Genomic DNA, 23,312 nt, shown 5'->3' on the forward strand with positions numbered 1-23,312 from the left:
TTACACACACACACACACACACACACACACACACACACACACACACATACACACCTTGTCTGGAAACTTGGCATCACCAATGCCAACTTTCCAGTGGTAACAAAAGCCATCACAAGACTGGCAGCTGCTGGTATTCAACTGCATTTTGGAAAATGATGTCAACAATGAAACAGGTCAGCAGTTATTGACCTCTCCTATCATCTTCTTAAAGAGGAGTTTAACAATGGTGTATTTCAGTTTCTCTGGAAAAATGTCTTGACTCAGTTGATGCATTACATATTTCCAATAACATGAGGCTTATTTTATGAGAATAAATCTTTAGTACTCTACTGGAACACCATCAAAACCAGATAAGTTTTTATTGATGAATAAGTTCAAAATGGAATGAAATTTTAATCACAAAATAACTGTTACATGATAAACATCACCGTGAAGGTTGACAAGTATTAGACTGGTGCTTCACGATATGACACTTGCTGTTTCTGTGAGTGCATTTAGTTGATTACACTGTCAGTTTTAAAAGAAAACAGCTGCAGATCCTAAGAACAAAATCTGTAACTGTGTGCTACCAGCCGTTCTGCCAAGTTGTCAGTTACATTTTATGCACAATATTTCGACATCTCATGCAGCCGTCTTCCACGGATGCTATGAGTTTTGCTGTTACTCACTTCCCAGACTCCAACCAGACTGTGTGGAGTGGAGTCCACCCCGCAAGTGCACAAAACAGTAAAACTCACAGCACCTAAAGAAGAAGGCTCGTCCAGTTGTTGAAATATTGTGCACGAGATGAAAACGACAACTCAGCAAAACACCAGAGTGTACACCTTTGATCAGTCACCCTGAGATAACCAGAGGGGTCAACAACAATGCTATTTAAAACACAAAATTGTTTGTCATGCAGCATTCCATACTCCTAGATTTCTGTAAAGCATCTGACACGGCACCACACTGCCGACTGTTAATGAAGGTACGAGCATACGGAATAGGTCCCCAGATTTTGCGAGTGGTTCAAAGACTTCTTGAGTAACAGAACCCAGTACATTGCGCCTGATGGTGTGTGTTCATCAGAGACAGGAGTGCTCCGGGAAAATGTGAGAGGAAAGTAGTTGTTTTCCTACATATGTAAATGATTTGGTGGACAGTAGTCTGCGGTTGTTAGCTAATGTTGCTGTGGTGTAAGTTAATGCAGATGAGTAGGAAAAACAAACCCACAGTTTACAAATAATGAGATGCTTGACACACTCATGTCAGTTAAATATCTAGGCGTAATGCAAAGCGATATGAAATTGAATGAGCATATAAGGACTGTAGTGGGGAAGGCGAATGGTCCACTTTGGTTTATTGGGAGAATTTTAGGAAAGTGAGGTTCATCTGTAAAGGAGACTACATGTAGGACACTAGTGCAACCTCTTCTCGAGCTCTGCTCGAATGTTTGGGATCCACACTAGGTCGGACTAAACGAAGACATCGAAGCAATTCAGAAGCAGGCTGCTAGATTTGTTACTAATATGTTTCAACAATAATCAAGTATTATGGAGATGCATCAGGAACTCAAATGGAATCACCTGAGGGAAGACAGCGTTCTTTTCAAGGAGCAATATCCAGAAAATTTAGAGAGCCACCATTTGTGGCTGACTGCAGAGCGATTCTACTGCCGCCAATGTACAGTTCTTGTAACGACCACAAAGATAAGCTCAGAGAGATTAGGGGCCACATGGAGGCATATAGACAGTTGTTTTTCCCTCGCTCCATTTGCAGCTAGAACAGGAAAGGAAATGACTAGTAGTAGTAGAGCATGCCTTCCAACATGCACCATACAGTGGCTTGCGGAATCTGGATGTAGATGTAGATTCATATGAACATTGTAATTTGTCATGTAGCTAATATGAATTTTCAATTCTTAAATCTACAGATTCAGATAATTTTAGAAGGAATGGCCAACAAGGAATGTTTTCCATTTTCTTATTAACTGCCAAATGTTCCTGCCCAAATATCTTTGCTTTCTGTTTGTAGTATATGTTGAAATCCTTTGCACCAGAGTATGTAACTTAACTCCGAATACTAGACCCAAAGGAACCTGTGCAAATCACTTTTCAGTTGAAGGAAATTTTTATTATAAGCAACAAAAATCGTTGTGACATAAATGTACCAGGAAGTGAGTGTAAGAATTTCGAGATCCGTAAAGCAGCCTCTGCAAGGGGCACCACCATCTATCTACTTTACACAATATTCTTGCTGCTCATTTCTCCTGAATAAAAACATTATTTATTTTAACAATATTGTGAAAAGCCATACAGAGGACTAGAGGATGGACGGACAGATGGACTCTCTCTCTCTCTCTCTCTCTCTCTCTCTCTGTCTCTCTCTCTCTCTGTCTCTCTCCCCCCCCCCCCCCCCCTCTCTCTCTCTCTCTCTCTCTCTCTCTCTCTCTCTCTCTCTCTCTCTCTCTCTCTCTCTCTCTCTCTCTCTGCCACCTGTGACCACTGTGGCTGAGCTGAGTCGTATATGCGCCCGACAGGAGCAGCTATCCAGTTGTGATGGTAAGGAGGCGGCATGGGGTGCAGAGTGGGGTGGGGGAAGGTGTCGTGCTGCTTGTGGGAGCTTGCAAGGGCGCATTGGGGATAGGGTAGGGTATTTAGCTGCAGTTGAGAGGTTTGTATGTGTGGGGAGTGGGGGGGGGGGGAGAGGGGGATGGGAGGGGAGGCAGTGGGGAAAGGAGGAGAGAAGAAGAGATGGGGAAAAAGACTAGTGACTAATGGGTGTGTTAGTGGAATAGAAGACCGTGTGTTGCTGGAGTGAGAGCAGGGAAGGGGATAGGTAAGTGGAGGACAGGGACTAATGAAGGCTGAGGCCAGGGGGGTTACGGTAATATAGGATATATTGCAGGCAGAGTTCCCACCTGCGTAGTTCAGAAAAACTGCTTCCAAGGTAGTCCTACCTCTGATTGGGTAGAAGATGTCTGACCGGAGTATGTGGTTGGGAGAATGTACGGGATAGGTCTTACCTCTAGGTCTATTTCAGGGCACAGTGAGAGGTAGTCAGAACTGTTGCTCCAGTCGTACGTGGTTCCGAGGCACGAGATGAATGCTGCTCTGTAGCCAGATGGTGAGTAAGTAGGAGGTGGTAGATGGCTGTAGAGACAAGGTATACAAGATCTGCTTCTGTAAAAGGTCGGGAGGGTAATTTCGGTCTGCGAAGGTCTCGGTGGGATACTCGGTATATTTGCTCTGGCACTGCTCGTCCCTGCAGATGGGATGACCACGGGTGGTTAGTCTGTACGCGAGCAATTTCTCGGTACGGAATGGGTGGCAGCTGTCAAAGTGGAGGTACTGTCGGTGTTTGGAAGGTTTGGTATGGACGGAGGTACTGATGAAGCTATCCTTGAGGTGGAGGTCAGCATTGAGGAAGGTGTTGAGGTTTTGGGGGAATGTGGCTAGGGTGACCTCACCCTCAGTCCAGACCATGAGGGTGACACCAATGAATCTGAAATGGTGAGGGGTTGGACTCTGGGCAGTTAGAAATATTGCTCTAGATGGCCCATGAATAGTTTGGCATAGAATGACCCCATGTGGGTGCCCATAGCTATTTATTTTATGTGCTTTCTCCCAGAGGACAACTCCTTACGAACACTATTGTGGGGGGGGGGGGGTAAGCCAACATCAAACAATGTAAAATTCAGAACAAATGATATATTACGAATAAGTGTGGCTTCAGCTGCCAAAGTCCACCAGTCGTGTGTGTGTGTGTGTGTGTGTGTGTGTGTGTGTGTGTGTGTGTGTGTGTGTGTGTGCGTGTGTTTCTGACAAAGGCCTTGTAGGTCAAAGGCTTATTTGTGACAGTCTTTTTGTTGCGCCTATCTGCGACTCATCATCTCCGCTATATGGTGAGTAGCAACTTTCATTTTCATAAAACAAGCCAACAATTTGTTTTACATTTACACAGTGGAAGATGCTACGAACAGTGTTACCTTTACTGTATGGCCATTAATGTGTACTTCTGTTGCCACCATGTTTGAGTGCAGTACCCATTTCCAGCATTAAGTGCGGCACTATATACCGTATGGCCTAAACACTTCTTGAAACAGTTCACACATTCTAAGCAGCCACTAATTACACTATAGCTTGGAACATTATGGCGAACTCACTCAATTTGACCTTTCACACAAAATTAGGGTCTCAACACTGCTGTGGCCTTCAGCACAAAGACTGGTTTGAGGCAGCTCTCCGTGAAGTCTATCTTTGGCAAGCCTCTTTCCTGATCACAGTATAGGTACAACAACCTGCATCCACTTCAGTTTGCTTAGTGCAATAAAACCTTGTTCTTCCTCTACAATTTTAACCCTATCCCCTCCATCACCAAACTGACAATCCCTTGATGCCCCAGCATACATCCTCTTTTAGCCAAGATGTGACATAAATTTCTTTTCTTTCTAATTTGATCCAGAACTACTTCACTAATTATCCATTACCACTTATCTTCAGCAGCCTTCTGTAGTATGACATTTCAAAAGCTCTTCTCCTCTTGCCTGAAATGATGACCGTCCAAATTTCTCTTCCATACAAGGCTATACTTCATATAAAGACGTTCACAAAAGACTCCCAAAGATTTAAATTAATATTCAATATTAAAAATTTCTGTTTTTCAGAAACGATTTGCTCGCAACTGTGGCAACGCATTTGATACGCCAAGCTGGCGGAGACCGTTCCTAGGGCGTGCGACATCTCAGTTGCGAGTGGCAGTGGACGGCAAACTGGACGGCAGCGGCTGTGGTGAATTTGACAGTTCCTGACTGGCTGCTACCATAGCACGAACTTAAATCTTCAGTGTGCAGAGTACTACAGCTTTTCGACTGGCTGCTCGGCCGGGTCACAGAAGCGGAACACAGCCTCAATCGCCTAACGCCAATGCTAACAGCATGCAGCAAGTGTCATTTTGGTGCGGCCACTGGCACTGCCCTCTTAACACAATCTACTTGCCGACTTCTCAGCCCTGCCGTGGTTTGTGCAGCTGGCAGACACTGGGCTGCCAGCAGTCCGTGATAGGTGCGCTGCAGCAATTTGACTCTTACAGCTGCAGTCTTGTTTCTGTACAAGACATTTCTTTTTGCTCCCTGTATTTTATGCGTGACAACTTAAGAATTCCAAATAGTGCATTCTGAGCAGTGGCAGCAGGAGAAAAATATAAACGTATTAAAATCCGCAGGCTTTTGGAATCAGTGTCTTCTCCTCTCTGGTGCCTAAAGCTCACCAGACCTTTTCCTTCACCCCTCTTTCCATCCCCTTCAACTCTTCTGTCAGAAGAATGAGCCACTGGCTCTGTAAGCTTGCAGATTTCAATATCTTTGTACATGTTTCCTCCCGCCGCCACTTGGTGAGTAGATTTTTTACCTATTCAATTACATTATATTTTCAAAAATTGATTAATTTTTTTGATATATTAAATAGTGTATTCCAGTCCACAGTGTCAGAGATTTAACACATCTATCTAAAATGTATGCTTCAATCTATCTTCTAAGATAGATCATGGGTCATTATTGTCTCAACTTAAGCCAATTCATTACCAAATGCAAATGTCTTAATAACAAAACTTACCACATGTTCTTCTTTGAGAAGCACTGGGACAAGTGAGACCAGCACAGGCTCTTCTGCCTTACAATATGCCTGAAAAAAGAATTGAACCTGTATCTCTGTACACTAGATATTAAAAGTGACTAGTTAACATTAACTTTAATCTAAACAAAAGGGAATTCAATCACAACTAAAATAAAAAATGCAAAGTTAGGCAACATACGCAACTACACATTGAGCAACACCCTCAGTCCTACCAACGAACAATTGGTACTAACTGTACACAATTTTGACAGGAGAGTGCGTGATGGCAACCAGCCCACGTCCACAACAGAGTCATATGAACTTACCCTACATTATGTCTTGTAGAATTACAATGGCTGTCTCTAACAGAATTACTTTCTCTGTGTCAACCAGCTCTGATTCCAGAAGGATCAGCAGTGCAGAACCCAACTTTCATTCTTCTCTTATGACATTGTGAGAGCCACAGATTGGGCCAAACAGCTGAACAGATTATTTCTAAACTTTCAAAAAGCATTTGAGTTGGTATGATGCCAATGCTTATGGACAACAGTACAACTGTATGTGATATCAAACAATATTTATGACTTCATTATCCACAATAGGCAGCACGCAAATACGGGCTGTACCTATAAGTATGACACATTATCCTGGTGAAAAGCAAATATCGAATGTAGCCTGCATTACAAAATTTTTGGGAAAGTTCAATTAGACAGTACTTTTAGTTCTATATCTCTCTCTTCCCTTCTTCAAATCCCACATAACTAAGGGTGAACACCCCCCCCCCCCCCCCCCCGTCCCTCCCAATTTCTTTCTTTCTCTCTCTCTCTCTCTCTCTCTCTCTCTCTCTCTCTCTCTCTCTCTCACACACACACACACACACACACACACACACTCAACTGCACCTATTGACAGTTGTGTTCGTTTCTAGTAATCGAGCAATTTACAATTTATATTACATCATTTGTCAGTCCTTGAACAATGTGCAAATCATCTTCAAGACTCACTACATTTAACAATAATTTCCTAACAATATGAAATCCCTGTACACAATGGCAACATTTGCAAAGAGCTTCACAGAGCTAGCAAGCTAGCCTACCTGTACACTTATGCACAGTAGGTTGGTTGGTTGTTTCGGGGAAGGAGACCAGACACCGAGGTCAGCGGTCTCATCGGATTAGGGAAGGATGCAGAAGGAAGTCGGCCGCGCCCTTTGAAAGGAACCATCCCGGCATTTGCCTGGAGTGATTTAGGGAAATCATGGAAAATGTAAATCAGGATGGTCGGACGCGGGATTGAACTGTCGCCCTCCAGAATGCGAGTCCAGTGTCTAACCACTGCACCACCTCGCTCGGTTGTTGCACAGTAGAATTTTGACTAAATACAATGTGTATTTTCCAATTCACTCACTATCAACTGTAGTAGATAAGAAATTGCATCCACAGGCTTTCTCTGCTACAGCTAAAGGACATTCAATTAATAGGTATCTCATTAGTTCAGAGTGTAGATGAAAGTCAACAGGGGAGGGGGGAGGGGGGGGGAGAGGAGAAATCAGTCAATAATCTGCCACTGATTAGAAAACAGATTGGAACACCGTGGTCTGATGAAAGAAAGAGACTTCATTCTGAAAGGATGAAACAAATTTGGGCACAAAGAAAGGCCAACCATCAAACGTGACATTGATGGATTGTACCTCGCGTGGTCCTACTGGGCCCATACGTGAGTAATAATTATCTGTCACTTATTATAACTTCATCAATATCAACTGCATGTTGCTGTGGTCTTCATTCAAAAGACTTTTGTTTTACGCTGCACCCCAATGGTACTGAGTATGTTACACCATGAGTGGTCAAATATCTGGTCTTTTTACCACAACGCATTTATCAAGTGCTATAAAACAAGGAAACCCACCAATAAATTACAACACTCTACCTACTGACCTATACTGAAATATTTATGTCGGCCCACAGTGTAATGTACCTCAAAGCTCTTGTGCCATTAGGCGCCATCATCAATAGCAAAAGGCAACAGCAAACATGCACTGTCAAACACAAAACTCTTCCTCGAACATCTCATGTTAGTATGTTATGCTCTCAAGGCACAGTTGTTAAACTAAAACTGCCGCTGTCACCTACCAAAAATAGCACTCGACTGCAAAGCATAAGTCAGAGCCCTCAACAATGTTACTTTCTACAGTAAAATTTATGAAAATCAAAAGTTCTAAAAATTCTAAAAACAATTACTACACCTGTGTTTCATTGTGTGCATCCATATGGAAGGCAACTGAAAACATTAAACCTAATGCCGCTAATTCGAATAAATCTGTTGCTGTTCCCTGAGGAGATATCGCTAAGGTGACACTAATGTCGTCCAATTTAACACGCAAACTGTGCCTCGAGAGTGTAACCTGCCAATATGAGATGTTCTGAGAAGAGTTTTATGTATGACAATGCACATTTGCTGCTGGATTTTACTGCTGATGATGCCTAATGGCACAGAAGCTTTATGGTATGTTACATTAAAGGGAGGTATAAATATTTTTATATGGGTCAGTATGTGTAGTATTGTGATTTCTTAACTGGTTTCCATATTTTATAGCACTCAATAATGAGGTAACATAGTCCCAAACATATTGCGGTAAAAGTATCACATGTCTGACAACTGGTGGCATAACATCCTCAGTACCGATTCACATGCCTGCTGTACAATGGCTTTGCAACAGATAAGCAGCTTCCCACATCAGTGTATCCCGATCAAACCTCTTCTTCATGCACAACTACCACAATCTATATCTTTTTGGACCTGCTTCCCGTAGTTACACATAGGTTTCCCTCTACAATTCTTACCCTCCACACTTACTTACCGAGTGGAACAACACGGCACTGAAAACGGACTACTTCTGTTCTCAGAGAGCTGGCAATGACGTACCACATTTTCCTCTGACACGGTCCACTGTGTGGAGCAGTAGAACCGCCCTTCTGAGGCTCAAATCCATTCACAGGACACAACACTAGCACACTCACTCTCCACATTAAAGGGGTAGACACAGCACTGTCCACGTCCTGGTGCAAGCCAGCCTACCTCAATGCAGGCTACCACTAGACACAGAGCTCCCGCCACATTGCAGCCCTCAACACTGCAAGTCTTCCAAAACAGTGCGGCCCTTGTGCAAACCGATGAGCCACCACACTCCCAGATGGGGCAGTCATTTAGCGAAACCACTCGACCCACCGTCAATCTTGCCACGACTGAAACACACACACCGAGTGAGGTGGCGCAGTGGTTTGGACACTGGACTGGCATTCGGGAGGATGACGGTTCAATCCCACGTCCGGCCGTCCCAGTTTAGGTTTTCTGTGATTTCTCTAAATCGTTCCAGGCAATTGCCACGACGGTTCCTCTGAAAGGGCACAGCCGACTTCCTTCCCCGTCCTTCCCTATTCCGATGAGACCGATGACCTCGCTGTCTGGTGTCCTCCTCTAAAACAACAGAAACACATTACAGAAGGAAACTGTGTTTCCATTTCGACCCAGCAGGTATTAATAGCTCACGTCAGTAAAAACTTTTTTACTATCTAGATCCCGTGCACTATAAAACATTAAAATGTGAAGACTAATTTCAGTACACCACACAATCATCTTCAGATCACTCATGGTGAAATATGTATCAGCAGATAACATATTGAAAACCCTGCATCATCTAGAGTATTTACATAATTATAAGATGAGGTTTCTTTCCAAATGTGTCATTCAAAAGCTACAGGGTTGTCTTAAATTGGCTGATTGAACTACTTTTCTGAGGTCACCATTATCACATTGTTTAGTAATGTGCACAGTAGTAGTATTACATTTACAGTGGTCATCATGAAGATGAAGCTTTGTGCAATTTTATTTTAAATAATTCTGAAGGGCAGGGCTCGGCAAATGATACATTCCGACAAGCTCGAGAGTTCCCAATACACTGAAGTGCTCGGTACAGTATCGGCGTTACTCAAACGATCACGTGACACTGACTAGTGCAAGAGATACACAAGAAATAATGAACTAGCCACAACAGTCTATTGCTCTGATTGACATTTGACAGTTTGGTGAAACACAGGAGGAAATAGAATTTAAGTCTATCAACTTACAAGCTTTTGTTGTATTTTAACAGGTTTCCAATAAACATTCTCATACATGTATAAATATTCTACACAAACATTAATGCAATTTTTTAAGTAAAGGTAACATTCAAATATAGAAATTTTTGTCCTTCAAAGAACATTAGTTGATTCAGAAACCAGATCAAAATTTTATTTGGTTATGAGACACTGTAATGATTTACTACGTAGATTGCAAATGAGAAATTTGACCACTGTTCATGTATTACAATACCATGTAAAAACATTACCTGATTTTACTCAGCTGTATACCACATTGGTGAAATTCAGTTGAAACAAGAAGGAAAATTAATATAGAATGACGTGGCTAACAAAGGAAGTATATCATATTAAACAGACTGTAATTGTCAAAGCAAAAATAAATTACAGTCGCAAGACCCGTTGTGGAGATAGCACCGACAGACATCAGTAGATCGCGGGATGAGCAAAACTTCGAGAGTGGAACGCAATCTTAAATGCAATCTTTTATTTACATATTAGTTGGTGTTGTTACATATGACCTGCATACTAGCAATCAATAAATGGCAAAAGTTTAGAATAGTTATAAGGTTACCTTTTTGGCAGATACTTTATGTCAATAAAAGAGTTTGTAATTCTAGTTAATCAGAATCTGTTAAAAATAAATTTCTCTCAAGGAGCCTGTCATTAAAAAAATGAATAAATAAAAAAATTTTAAAAATTTGGCCATTTTATATTCAGGGGCGTCTTACACTCAAGTAAATACAGTATGAAGCTGGCAGCGTGCCAGTATGAGTAACACCTTTGCAGCTAATCAAACACTACACTTTGAGATAATAATGTTTTATTAGTCAGCACAGTAATAAGACAAGCAACTGATAACACACGTAATATCATAATCCCACTTGTTACTTTAAGTAACACACATCCATTATCTGCACACACACTGATGCTCGTGCCATGGCAGGTAGCGAGGTACTGACTGCTGAAGCACACCATCTTTCCACCGTCGGTCATTCGCAACATTGCTGACAGACAGGTGAAGAGTGGTGTAAAAGCTGAGGTAGCTACACGTTTTTATTTGTCGTTAATCACTTCCTTAACCTCCTGATGGATCTGTTATTGTGAAAAACGGCAAGTTCAACCACAGTTTGGAGTTGACAAACTGTAGATGAATGAGTTTAAAGGTCAGAGGAGGGCCATGGTGTATGGCCTTGAGTAGGACTGTCCCTAGTAGAGCACTGTGCTGCTCAAAACCACCTTCAGGTTGATGAAAGCTTACAATTTTTTCAAAACTGCTCTAAAATGCTATTCTTGTGGGTGTGTCATCACTGGATTATATGCATCATAAAAATCTTAAAATATGCATGAAAAATGCTTAAAATGCACAAAAAGTGCAGAAATCTGCAAGATCAAATAATAAAAAAACATAGGAGTTACTGCGTGCATTACATCTCAAAGTCGAACCTGTGCATATCAATTACGAGGAAGAGTGCCAGCCATGCCAAACATCGGTACATTTAGAATGTTGATAATACTTTCTGAATAATTTCTGGTAGAGGTTAGGAAGGGGGGGAGGGAGGCTTTCTGGGATTATTTTCTAAAAATTTGCAAAATGGGGACTCATACTGTATTTCAAGAGTTGTTCCTTCTCCACTATTGTTGTCGGTAACAAACAGACGCGATGTGAGTTGAGTCACGGCAAAACAATCGATACGTACAGGACCAACTTCGAGATATACTGCACGCAGGGGGGGCACACTCAAAAACCCAGTAATATTTTATTTAAAAAACAACACATAATCATGAATTTTTTAACATCATTAACTTTTAATTAATACTATTGGACCAAAGCATCATTTACAATTTATTTTACATTTTTCTAGTATTGTAAATACATACAAACAAGTACTGTTCCAAAAGTTTGGTGGTAAGATTGTGTCTTCGATCACTCAAAACATTTTTATAAGTAGAAAAGGACCGTTCTACATCAACTGAGGTGACTGGGCAGTATTTGAATTTGGATGCTATGTTGGCACTTACCGTTTCTGGTAAAAGTTCACCCGTCCCATTAATAAAACTATCAATATGGTACAAGGGTTCAAAGCCTGGGTTATTGTATAAAATGTTTTCAAATTTTTCTATAAGTTTTCTCGGAAATACCTCCGGCAATGAGCAGTTCACTAGAATAATTTCATTCATTAACTGAATAGATTCATTCAATGCCATACATTGAGTTTCAAGCTTTTTAATACTTGCAGGCATATGGGAAAAGTAGTGCTAATCACAGCAATGTCTTTTTTAATACCGGAATCATTAAAAGCTTCCTTGGATTGGCAAACTGCCAAAGCCTCTGCACTATTCATTTACTACCCCTCTAATGGCCTTGAAATTTTTATTGTAAAATGACACAGCTTCAACCTACGTACCCCAATGAGTTATGACTGGAATAATTTAATGATTATTAAGAATCCGCCTCAATTGCAAATAGAAACCAGATGTTGACCTAGGTCTCGGCGCGGATAACCGTGCCTTCTTCGGAACACACTAAAAGTACAAACTGTATTAATGCTGGGCGATGCCTATTTACGCAGTTTGTAGTTTTAGTGTGTTCCAAAGAAGGCATCATTATCTGCACCGAAACCTAGGCGAACATCCTGTTTCTATTTGCAAACGAGGCGGACTCGTTATAATCATTGCACATTTGGTAGTTTTTCTTTGTAGGTCTTGATGCGAGCAGGAGCCTTTAGAAACACTTTCTCTGTGGGTGAAATCAGTTTACTTACATTCAGCAAGGCGATGTGCTCAGTGAACAAAGCACATCACACGAATCAAATTACGATAAAATACTCTGAGGGCTTTTCCTGCTTTGTTCATATAGGGAGCAGCATCTCAAACACAAACACACTTGCATCTGCAGAAGATTCTGGATATATTTTTCTAATACCCTCAATCACAAATCTAGTGATCGTAGAATGATTTACTTTTTCAAGTTCTTTGCAGATCACTAAATAGGAAGAAGAAGGCTCTTCTTTTAAAACATCACCAATTAAATTTGCAAAGTACAGGCCACAACTGTCTGCAGTTTCGTCAACTGAAATCCAGATCATGTTGCCCTCGAGTTCATTGCGTATTTCTTCCAGAACATTTACGCACATTGTCGGTATGTAATTTTTACACAATGTCGATTCATCTGGTATATTTTGATTTAAGCAATATTTCTGCAGGAAGCCTTAGAGGATAGAGTTTATAAGTTTGTGAGGAGGAATATTGCTTGCAATGAATGCTCTGCACAGATCCATGTTAAACAGACTTTTTTGGTTACCTCTGGAGAAGTCTTTGCTACTGCAACTTGCTGTTATCAGAAATTTTTGTCATCACCTTTCTTCTGCATTCCTGTGATAGGAAGATTTGTCTCGGCATGCTGATCTACTTGAAACTTTTTCTTTTTTGCACAAAACATTTTTTTCACAGACTTGACAACATAAAATAATTCCGTCATATGTAAATGTTCCGGGATGGTCAGCTATCCACGAAACGACCATTCTTTTTTCGGGTGGTATGGCACACGACATGTTATACACTGCACATCATTAACACGTTCAACTGTGTACAAGTAAGCAGAAAGCTAAACTGAAACAACGGATGTGCGACTAAAAGCTCGCGTAATTTAATTTATTTGTTGTGAACGCATACGGCAGGAGAGTGGGGGGGATTAACCGGGGGGCACAGGCGCAGGAGCACTGACGCTGTACGCCTCTTCCTGTTCCTATTCTGTAATGATTTCGCCATGCAGTGGGCTTTCGGTTAGCTATTACACGCAGTTTTAGGTGCAGTGAATGTGTGAGACATAGAAACTAGATAGAGCTAGAGACTACCCATCTCAATTTTTAAAATATTGTAAAAAGAGTGAAATATGTAATGTCACCAGTTTTTATTAAAATATGCAATAACTGGTGAAAAGGAGCGAAATATGCAAATGCATATGCAGCATGCAAATGCGTATAATATGGTCCCTAGTCTTCACCAAACATCCCTCAGTTGGGATTGCGCCACAGCTTCAGCATACGGTCTATAGAGACTCGTGCATAATGCTCGAGGAAGACATCGTTTTGAAATTTTGTCAACATTTAACTTGTAACAAGTATTAAGTTTGATGTCTGTACTTCCTACAAAAAGTACATAAAAATTCTCTAAGTTGACTACGATTTAGACCTCCGTAGTGCTGTTAATTGTCATTAGGGCCAAGGTTACATTTTTTCTTCATTTAGACAACATTTTCGCATTAAAATACATTTGCTACTTGAGTACCAGCAAGAACAATGATTTGCACAGTGGAACTGCCAACAAGGTTGGAGCCTGCAAAACCAGCACAGGTCCCATTCGTGTATTGCTGGTGGGAGCTGTCAACTGACAACTAATTTATATACAATAATATAATGTTGTGAAAAAGTTCAAATATTACAAATATGCACCAATGAGAGGCTAAAATGACAATATAACACTCTTCTCTCCCTGCACAAGAATCGCAAATTGTGTGGGCATACGGGATGTGACTACACGATATATAGAAGTCTGGATCAGTCCCGGGGGAACATTCAGATCGCCGAAGCAGTTAAGGTGAACGCTCGTAACGAGTGGAAAATTTGAGTTCGAGTCTTGGTCCGGCACAAACTTTCGTGTGTAACAAAATGCTGACATCGATGCAGATATTAAGTAAGTAGATTTATTTCATAATGTTAATACACAGCTTTTAGCCATGCGTGTCTGAAGAGCATTATATTGTGACGATGCAGACACTGTATAAACACAGACATTTTATGATATTGCAGTGCCTGTGTTGTTAAAAGTATGATGCAATGTTCCTTTGGACATACATGCATGCCCAAAAGAATAAGCACTGTGCTGACCACAGCCCACATGGAATACACAAAACATATTTGCAGTTGCAAATATGGACAACCATCAGCTGTATAATGGAATGGAAACAACTAAAATTTGTGCCATACTGGAACTCGAACCTAGGTTTCCTGCTTTACACGAGCGGTCACCTTAACTGTTTTGGCTATCTGTGCACAACTCTTGGCCAGGCCCAAACTTCTATATGTACCCCACGTACTGCAATTTCTCTCTCTCTCTCTCTCTCTCTCTCTCTCTTTCTCTCTCTCTCTCTCTCTCTCTCTCTCTCTCTCTCTCTCTCGTTTGGCAAAATTCGCATCTATTTTTGTTGAGATTCATATTTCTTTTAATGATTAGATGCACCTACCTCAAAGGTTGTCACGTGAGTGAAAATAAACAAAGCCTTATTTCTTTGAAACTGACTGCTACAGAAAGGTGCTGATTGGGAACTTTGTGACAGTAATGTTTGCTTTTGCAAAAACTTCCAAAACCTTCTTCTTCCAAATTAGCCTTTTTTTTCTTCATTTGGCTATATTTAAGAATTTAAAAATGATTGTTCTGTTGAAAAGCCACAGCTTTTTCCTGACAGTGAGCTGAATGCGTCTCTAATTTAAGGTGTTTCTGGACATTATCTCTCTTTTCTACACAATTCGATGATAACAAAATCTACAAACTATTAATTTCTATCTTTTGTGGGCATTCATAGGTGTGCGACACATGCTTTACAATGCTACAGACAGAGCAGACAAGGCAGCTAGCATAGAAGCAGAACTGAACATATCATAATGCTATGTTAACATTAGGAGAAGAATTTTGGCACATAGTGCAGACACTACAGGCTATAGTGACAGATGACCACAAGCATAAACAAACTAGAATTTTGACTGCCAGAGGGAAGAAGGGTGGTGTGCAGAAACAAACCCCGCCTCCCTTTCACATGGCAACAGCCAACAGTATTGTCAAAGGGATCACCCATCTCCTCTAACGTTGTAAGGTTCGTAATCGAAATCCGTAACAGATCAGGATTAGTAGCTTCACCTATTTCAAAATCAGAAAATGATAAGCAACACGTGACACAAAATATTTGGGGGAAAGCTACAGCTCAACTGCTTGCTGATGTTAGCGGACTATTGTTAACGACTCAGTGCAGGCCTGATATCTAGCAGTATTCGATACAACCACTGCTCAAAACATACTCCACCTAATTCGCCACTTTAGAAATGTCCATATTAAACCATATTTTGGGCTTTTTTAACAAACAAATGTACACATTTCTTTGTTATAAAATACTAGGTCCCACAGCTGAGTACTACATTGTGTTACACAGCACGTATCTTAAATAGACCATTCAACCGCCCACAACTGGCCTGGCATCAGATCATTTAGTGCACTGATATGTCGTTGCATTTGTACACTTTCATTTTGCAGAAAGGTTCTTATACACATTACCTTTACAAATTGGCCTTCACCAGAAGATGCACAATACCATTAACCAAAAACTGGTTACATTTTCAATATTTTTATGCAGGAATCAAGCTATTTCAAATTATCTCTGATAAAATAGTTCATCTGGATACAATTTACTACAAAATAGCATCTAAAACGTAATTTTGCATTTTGAAGCAGAAACGTAAATTTTTCCAATCCCTATAAATTAAGTGCAAGAGTGCAGGTTGTGACGCACAGATGACGACATATGGAAGTGTTTCTTGTCATGACTCCTGTATGGATAGCCAAAGTGGTTATGGCGACCTAACACATAAATCGGGAGATCCGAGTTTGAGTCCCAGAAATCCGGGTTTGAGTCCCAGTCCAGCACGAATTTTCTGCCATCTGATTTATCCTGAAACTGCAGCTATTGCTGGTTGTGTCCTTTCCCAGTAACTGAGCAATGACAGTCTTTTCATCTGTTTACACATCTACAGTACTTCACTTGCCTGTCCCTGAACCACATGCACATCATCATCATCAAGTCCTCTAGCATTTAACAATAATTTTCTAGTTATGTGAAATCACTGTACACAACTGTATCATTTGCAAAGAGTCCCTTAGAAATATCTACCTAATCTGTGTGTGTATACACAGTACAATTGTGGCTTATTATAATGCGTATTCTCCAGTTTGACTTTCTACTATAGTATAAAAGAAATTTTATGTATATGCATTTTCTACTACTGGTAAATGAAATACAATTAAGAGTTATCTCATTACTTCAGTGTGTAACTGACAGTCAGTATTTCATGAATACTTACACCTTCTTCTTCTTTGAGGAATATCTGGACCGGTGAGAGTGTGGCCGCTTCATCCACTTGGTCATTCATCTGCAAGTGGAAAACAAATTAGTCAATGATCTTCATAAAAAAAAAAAAAAACAACACAAGGAACTTTTATACGAATTTTAAACGAGAAATAACCAAATACAGCCCACTGAACTTGGAAACTGAAGACAGAAATGGAAATATGTGCAAACAATTTCCAATATTTCCAAAACCATTTCAACTACGAAGAACACAGAAAAGTGGTCTTGAAGAGCTCGACAACCAGCCCTAACTCTGAACCGTCCATCACTGAGGAATTACAGTCATTTCAAATCTCAAAAACCACAAGGTCTCAGAGAGACCGAATCGAGCTGAACTTTGAGGAAAAAATGTCTCAGACGCTCACCACAACTTTTTTGAAGAAATATGAATACATGAAAAACCCCTGATGAATGGAAGACGGCCCTCGTCCACCCACTCCATAAGAAAGTGTCCCAAGCAGATCACAACTATGGAGGAATCTCCCCCTAGACATAACATACAAGATACTCTCCATAGTCTTACTAAACAGAGCAAAATCCCAGTTAGACAATTAACTTGAAGTATATGAAATTGGCTTCAGGAAAGGAAGAGCCTGCCCAAAACAAACACTAAACCTCAAAAACTTCATGACATACCAAAAATGAAGAGCAAAATGATATGTTATGACTTTCATTGAGTTTTTAAAATCATGCAACTCAATACACCAGGAATCCCTTATATATACTAAAAGAATTAGCCCTAGATAACAAAAAATATAAATCCAATCACAGAGACCCTTATCACCACATATTCCAAAGCCAAATTCATGGGAGAACACTACCCCTTTTGAAATAAAAACTGGTATAAGCTAAGGAGATGGAATCCCCCACTGCTAGTTAAGTGCCCCAAAGAAAAACTTGTTGGAGACTGGAACACAGAGATAGCGGAATCTGCCTAGGAGCACAAAACAAAAGGCATCAAAGCCAACTATCTAGCCTTTGCAGATGATATAACCCTACTAGCTTAGACCTGGGAAATAGCCAAAGAACAGACCCTTGAACAGAAAAAACAGATCTCAAAACCCTCAAAAAGACCAATGTAACAACAAACATAAAAAACCCATCACAACATTTTAAAATGGAACAACAAAAAGTAGAGATAATAAAAGAACTCAAATACCTTGGAGAATCCATCGGCTGGAATGGGCTCGAGAAAAAGGCAATGGAAATTAGAAGTAAAGTTGATCTGGTCTTCTATCTCGCAAAAAACACATACAACAAAAGGTCCCTCTCACAGCACACAAAAATAAGCATTGTAACAGTGTAGTAGTCAAACCAGAAGCCCTGTATGCAGCTGAAACACTATCACCAACCATGGCCTAGTTGAAAGACTGGAGATAGAAGAAACAAAGATATTAGAAACATTTCTTGACCCCAGATTTCACAACAATTAATCCGCACCAAAAATGAAACCCTTTACCAAACTACCGAAAAACTCTCAGACACAATTAGGACAAAAAGAATTCATTTTTATGGATACATCTTCATTCTGAATGAAAATAGATCAACTGAATAAATTATGACTACTTCTGCAGGAAAAAAATGGATTACTGAAATGGAAAAGGACTTCAGATAACCCCAAATCACAAGAGCTATGTTCAAAAATAAAATGGAGAAAAAGAGAGAGGAGGAGAAGAACACAATGGGAGAGAGGGAGGGAAGGAGAGGTTGCGGGGGGGGGGGGGGGGTAGGTTCCAAAATCAAATCCAAACGAACATCCACATCTCTGATGAAGATAGGAAAGCAAGATCAAAAGAATGAAACAATACTGAGCTGCTAACAGATAGGCACAAAACATTAAAAAGTGATTAATTTAACATATCGCAAAGTCGGGTGAAACAAAAATAAAAAGAAGACTCTGCCGTTATTATAATGTGTGGTTTCTAAATTTCCTCAATATTAAGTGTGTTGTTGTTGATGATGTAGCCTTCAGTCCAAAGGTTGGTTTGATGCAAATCTCCATGCTAGTCCATGCTGAGCAAGCCTCTTCATCTATGCATGATACTGCAACCTACATCCATTACAACCTGCTAGCAGTAGCCAAACCTTGGTCATTATCTCCAATTATTAACCCCCCCTCCCCCCCCCCCCCCCCACCCCAGTTACTTTCCCATTACCAAACTGGTGATTGCTCAGTATGAGTATTATTAACCATACCCTTCTTTTAGTGAAACTGAGCCACAAAACTCTTTTTTCGCGAATCTGATTAGTTACTCCATCTATCCACCTGATCTACAGCATCATTCCACAGCACCACATTTCAAATGTTTCTATTCTCTTCTTATCTGAATTGTTTATCAACCATGTTTTATTTCAGTACCAGTCTACACACAAGACAAATACCCTAAGAAAGGACTTCCAAACACTTATACTTTTAGTTTGATATTAACAAATTTCTCTTTTCTCAAAACACTTTTCTTGCTACTAACAGTCTGCATTTTATATTCTCCTTCACTGAGCATCATCAGCTTTTTGTTGCCCAGATAGAAAAACACATTTCATTTCCTAATCTAACTCCCTCAACATCATGATTCATCTACCTTCCACTGACCTTGTTTTACCTTCGATGGTGTTCATCTTACAGCCTCTGATGAAGATATTACACATCCCACACCACACTGCTCTTCTAATTAATTTGTCGACTCTGAAAAAATTACAGTGTCTTCGGCAAACCTCAGTTTTTATTTCTTCTTTCTGAACTTTAATTTCATTTAAGAATTTCTCCTTGGTTACCTTTACTGCATGCTCTACGTACATATTGAAACACATCGAGGATAGGCTACAACCCTGCCTCACTCCATTAACAACCACTATCTCCCTCTCACGTCATTCAACTCTTTGTGACTGCCGTCTGATTTCTGTAATAGTTGCAGATACCTGTTTGGTCACTATAATTTATACCTGTTATCTACAGAATTTCTAAGAGTATATTCCAGTCAACATTGTAAAAAGCATTCTCCGAATCTGCAAATGCTATAAATCCAGGTTTCCCTTTCTTTAACCAATCTTCTAATATAAATCACAGGATAATTTTTTCCTCACATACCGCTACATTTCTCCACAACCTGCACTTACCTTCCCTGGGATCGGTTTCTACCAATTTTTCCATTCTTCTGTAAATTATTTGTGACAATATCATGAATTATTAACCAGAAAAAATTTTCACTCTGTAGCGGAGTGTATGCCATTACGAAACTTCCTGAGTAAGGCTGTGGCTAAACAATGTCTCTTCAACATCCTTTCTTCCAGAAGTGTTAGTCCCACAGGTTTTGAATGAGAAGCTTGGAAGGTAGGAGATATACTGGCAGAGGTAAAGCTCTGAGAATGGCAAAGATCTCTGGTTTGAGCTCTGGTCCAGCGCACAGTTTTGATCTGCCGGTACTTCAGCAAAAAATAACCTGTTTTGGAAAAATATTTTATGCACAGCATCATGTACAGCGCATATTTTCAAATTACAAAAGTATAAATACGAATTCCACCAATTAAAGCACGGTATCTTTCGAAGCACCGAAAACGAGATTGCGATGTGCCATTGCCACCAATCATAGCTCAAGTTACAGTACTCCCCAGCCAATGACAGCAGATATTCAGAGCACAGGACTTGTGTTGTAGTCGGCCAATAGCAACATCACTGTTAAGTAGAGCGAATATGCAAATAGGAAAAGTTAATGGTTTAAATTAACATCCATTCAGTATAGCTACATGAAAAGATAAGCTATCACCTACAATATACCAGTCATCGGAAGCTTTTTGCCATTTTTTTTTTTTTTAAGGATGCTATGGATCCTTTGACAAGCACTCCAACTTTTCCATAGAAAAGCCAATTACATGGAAAATTGCTCAAGATTTCACCTCGAACTGCTTTTGAAGGATAATTTTACTTTTTGCCACCGTTATTGCATAATTTGTAATCTATGACAGAAATAAAACAGATATGAAAAACTAAGCTTGTCCTTTTTTAGTGTGTTACCTTTCAAGATATATCAAACACAAATACGCTGATTGGTTGATTGGTTGGTTGGTTGGCTGGTTGGTTGGTTAGGGGGAAGGGACCAAACAGCGAGATCATCAGTCCCATCGGATAGGTGAAGGGTGGGGAAGTCGGCCATGCCCTTTTATAAGGAACCATCCCAGCATCTGCCTGAAGCGATTTAGGGAAATCATGGGAAACCTAGCCAATGGCCTTGCTCCAGTCGTTAACAACGGTTCCCGTCAGGTCACCGAAGTTAAGCGCTTTCGGGCTTGGCTAGTACTCGGATGGGTGACCATCTGGTCTGCCAAGCCCTGTGGGCAAGCGAGGCGCACTCAGCCCTTGTGAGGCAAACTGAGGAGCTACTTGATTGAGAAGTACTGGCTTCCATCTCGTAAACTGATATACGGCCAGGAGAGCGGTGTGCTGACCACGTGCCCCTCCATATCCGCATCCAGTGACGCCTGTGGGCTGAGGATGGCACGGCGGCCGTTCGGTACCATTGAGCCTTCCGAGGCCTGTTCGGAGAGTTTTTTTTTATGGAAAACCTAAATCAGAATGGCCAGACGCAGGCCTGAACTGTCGTCCTGCCGAATGGGAGACCAGTGTGCTAACCACTGTAAGGAGTTACTCAGTCTAATATGCTGGAAATATTTAAATAATGGCATAAATGGCTGGTCTTCTAGATCCAAATTTTTTCTACACGGCTGTCCCTCAAAGTGTTAAGTTTTGAGTGACAGTCAAACGTTCTGTGATTTAAGAAATTAATCACAGATTCTCACATGTGACGTAAGTCATCTTGCATAATAGGAAATTTACTTCGTAAATAACGCTTCTCAAACCGCCATCCTCAATATTTTCCCATGACCTGTTATAAAAGTAATCTTTTGTGACATCATACTCATTGAAAGCAGTTTGTTGTTACAAAATATAACACAGTCTTCATCCTAAAGCCTTCAACACATTTTGCTGTTGGCAGACACTTGTGTGTGCACTTTGTTTTGTAGTAAATGGTGCACTTTCTTTGCAACTAAAATTTTATTTTGGTGTTATTCTCTCATTTATGTTTTCTTTCTGCAATATTATCCTGCTTTAGTGGGCCAAAGTAAAATTTTTGTTACGAATATCAGCTCTTACTCGTCAAAATTACAAGAATTTAACTGGAAACTAAAACAATGAAAAATTATCAGAAATCTTAAAGATTCCTGTGTTCTCCCCAGATTTCCCAGTTAGCCTGGGGTATATACACCCCATGTCTATCCAGCAGCCTTGTTTCAACTTCAGTCTTTCACTGTAGCAGATATGATATGAAACTGCATCCATACAGCTTCTCTGCGATAGCTATAAGGAACAGAAGTAATATTTATTCCTTGAGCAAAACTTTCAATACCCAATATTGCATAAATTAGTCTTTATTGTGGACAACCAGTTTTGACAGTTCTGTCATCCTCTGGTCTTCAAAAAAAGTTTGTTATGAAACATGTTCCACTGTGAGCTTGTACCTTATGCCACACTGCTTAAAATGCAGGATATTATACATAATATTGTCCAAAAATAAAACCATTTACAGTTAAAAAGCACCTCGTACATACGAGCACGTTTGCATAAGTAGTGCTCACAGAGGCTTGTTAATTCTTGAAGCACATGATATACAGCAAAATGCACATCTGTTTATGTTTGCAGAAATGTTCCACACATTGTGGATCCACACCTCAGCCGAAGTATATGGTGCAACTACAGTTTGATGTATACTGTACATTTTAAGACTTAACGAGCCTCTGTGAGTGCTATGTATGTGAACATGCTCGTGTGCACAAGCTGCTTTTTTAACTGTAAATGGTTGTGTTTTTGAAAAACCTATGTGCTGGGTTTTATCCATAAGCTACAAATTCACAATGGCACATGTTTCATCACAGAAATTTCTTAAGACCAGAAAACGACAGCTCCAACTGTTGAAACCGTCTGTCAACAATACAGACTAACTTATGTGATCTTTGCTAATGAAAGCTTTTTCCCCCTCACAAAACACAGACTGCATCATCCAAGTTCTCAACATGACAGAATTCAGTCAATATTCACATTACTGCAGTGCATACTCGACAGTCAATGTTTCAGAATACTTACAAACTGCACTTCTTTGACAAATGTCTGGACTGATAGAAGTGGTACAACTCCATCTCACTGGCCAGGTATCTGAAAGCGGAAAAAAAGGGTCACTCAATTATCTATCCTCTTTTCTTTATTTCCTCTTTTTTTTCCCCTTTAAATTAGTTTTATTCGTACAGCCATCTTACAAACGGTTTTGTTGTTCTTTTTTTTCCCCTTTCTTTAAAAAAAAAATCAACATTACACAATATTATAAGGGCATTTAGACATGAAGTTACAAATTCTCTTACACA

General features: G+C 40.2%; 1 protein-coding gene across 2 annotated transcripts in view; it reads right to left on the minus strand.

Moving 5' to 3' along the window:
- The window catches only part of LOC124553922, a 42,136-nt gene that overhangs the window by 14,279 nt on the left and 4,545 nt on the right, over positions 1-23,312 (minus strand). For both annotated transcript variants that reach the window (XR_006968166.1, XM_047127947.1), the window contains exons 2-4: positions 23,038-23,106; positions 16,858-16,926; positions 5,592-5,660 (exon numbers count right to left, since the gene is read on the minus strand). Coding sequence is in view for 1 of the 2 variants with exons in the window: in XM_047127947.1 (XP_046983903.1) it covers positions 5,592-5,660; positions 16,858-16,926 (138 nt within the window). In the remaining variant the exon portion in view is untranslated. The remainder of the gene's footprint in view (positions 1-5,591; positions 5,661-16,857; positions 16,927-23,037; positions 23,107-23,312) is intronic.

Source organism: Schistocerca americana, chromosome 11, assembly GCF_021461395.2.
Source record: "Schistocerca americana isolate TAMUIC-IGC-003095 chromosome 11, iqSchAmer2.1, whole genome shotgun sequence".
NCBI classification, from domain to species: Eukaryota; Metazoa; Arthropoda; class Insecta; order Orthoptera; family Acrididae; genus Schistocerca; species Schistocerca americana.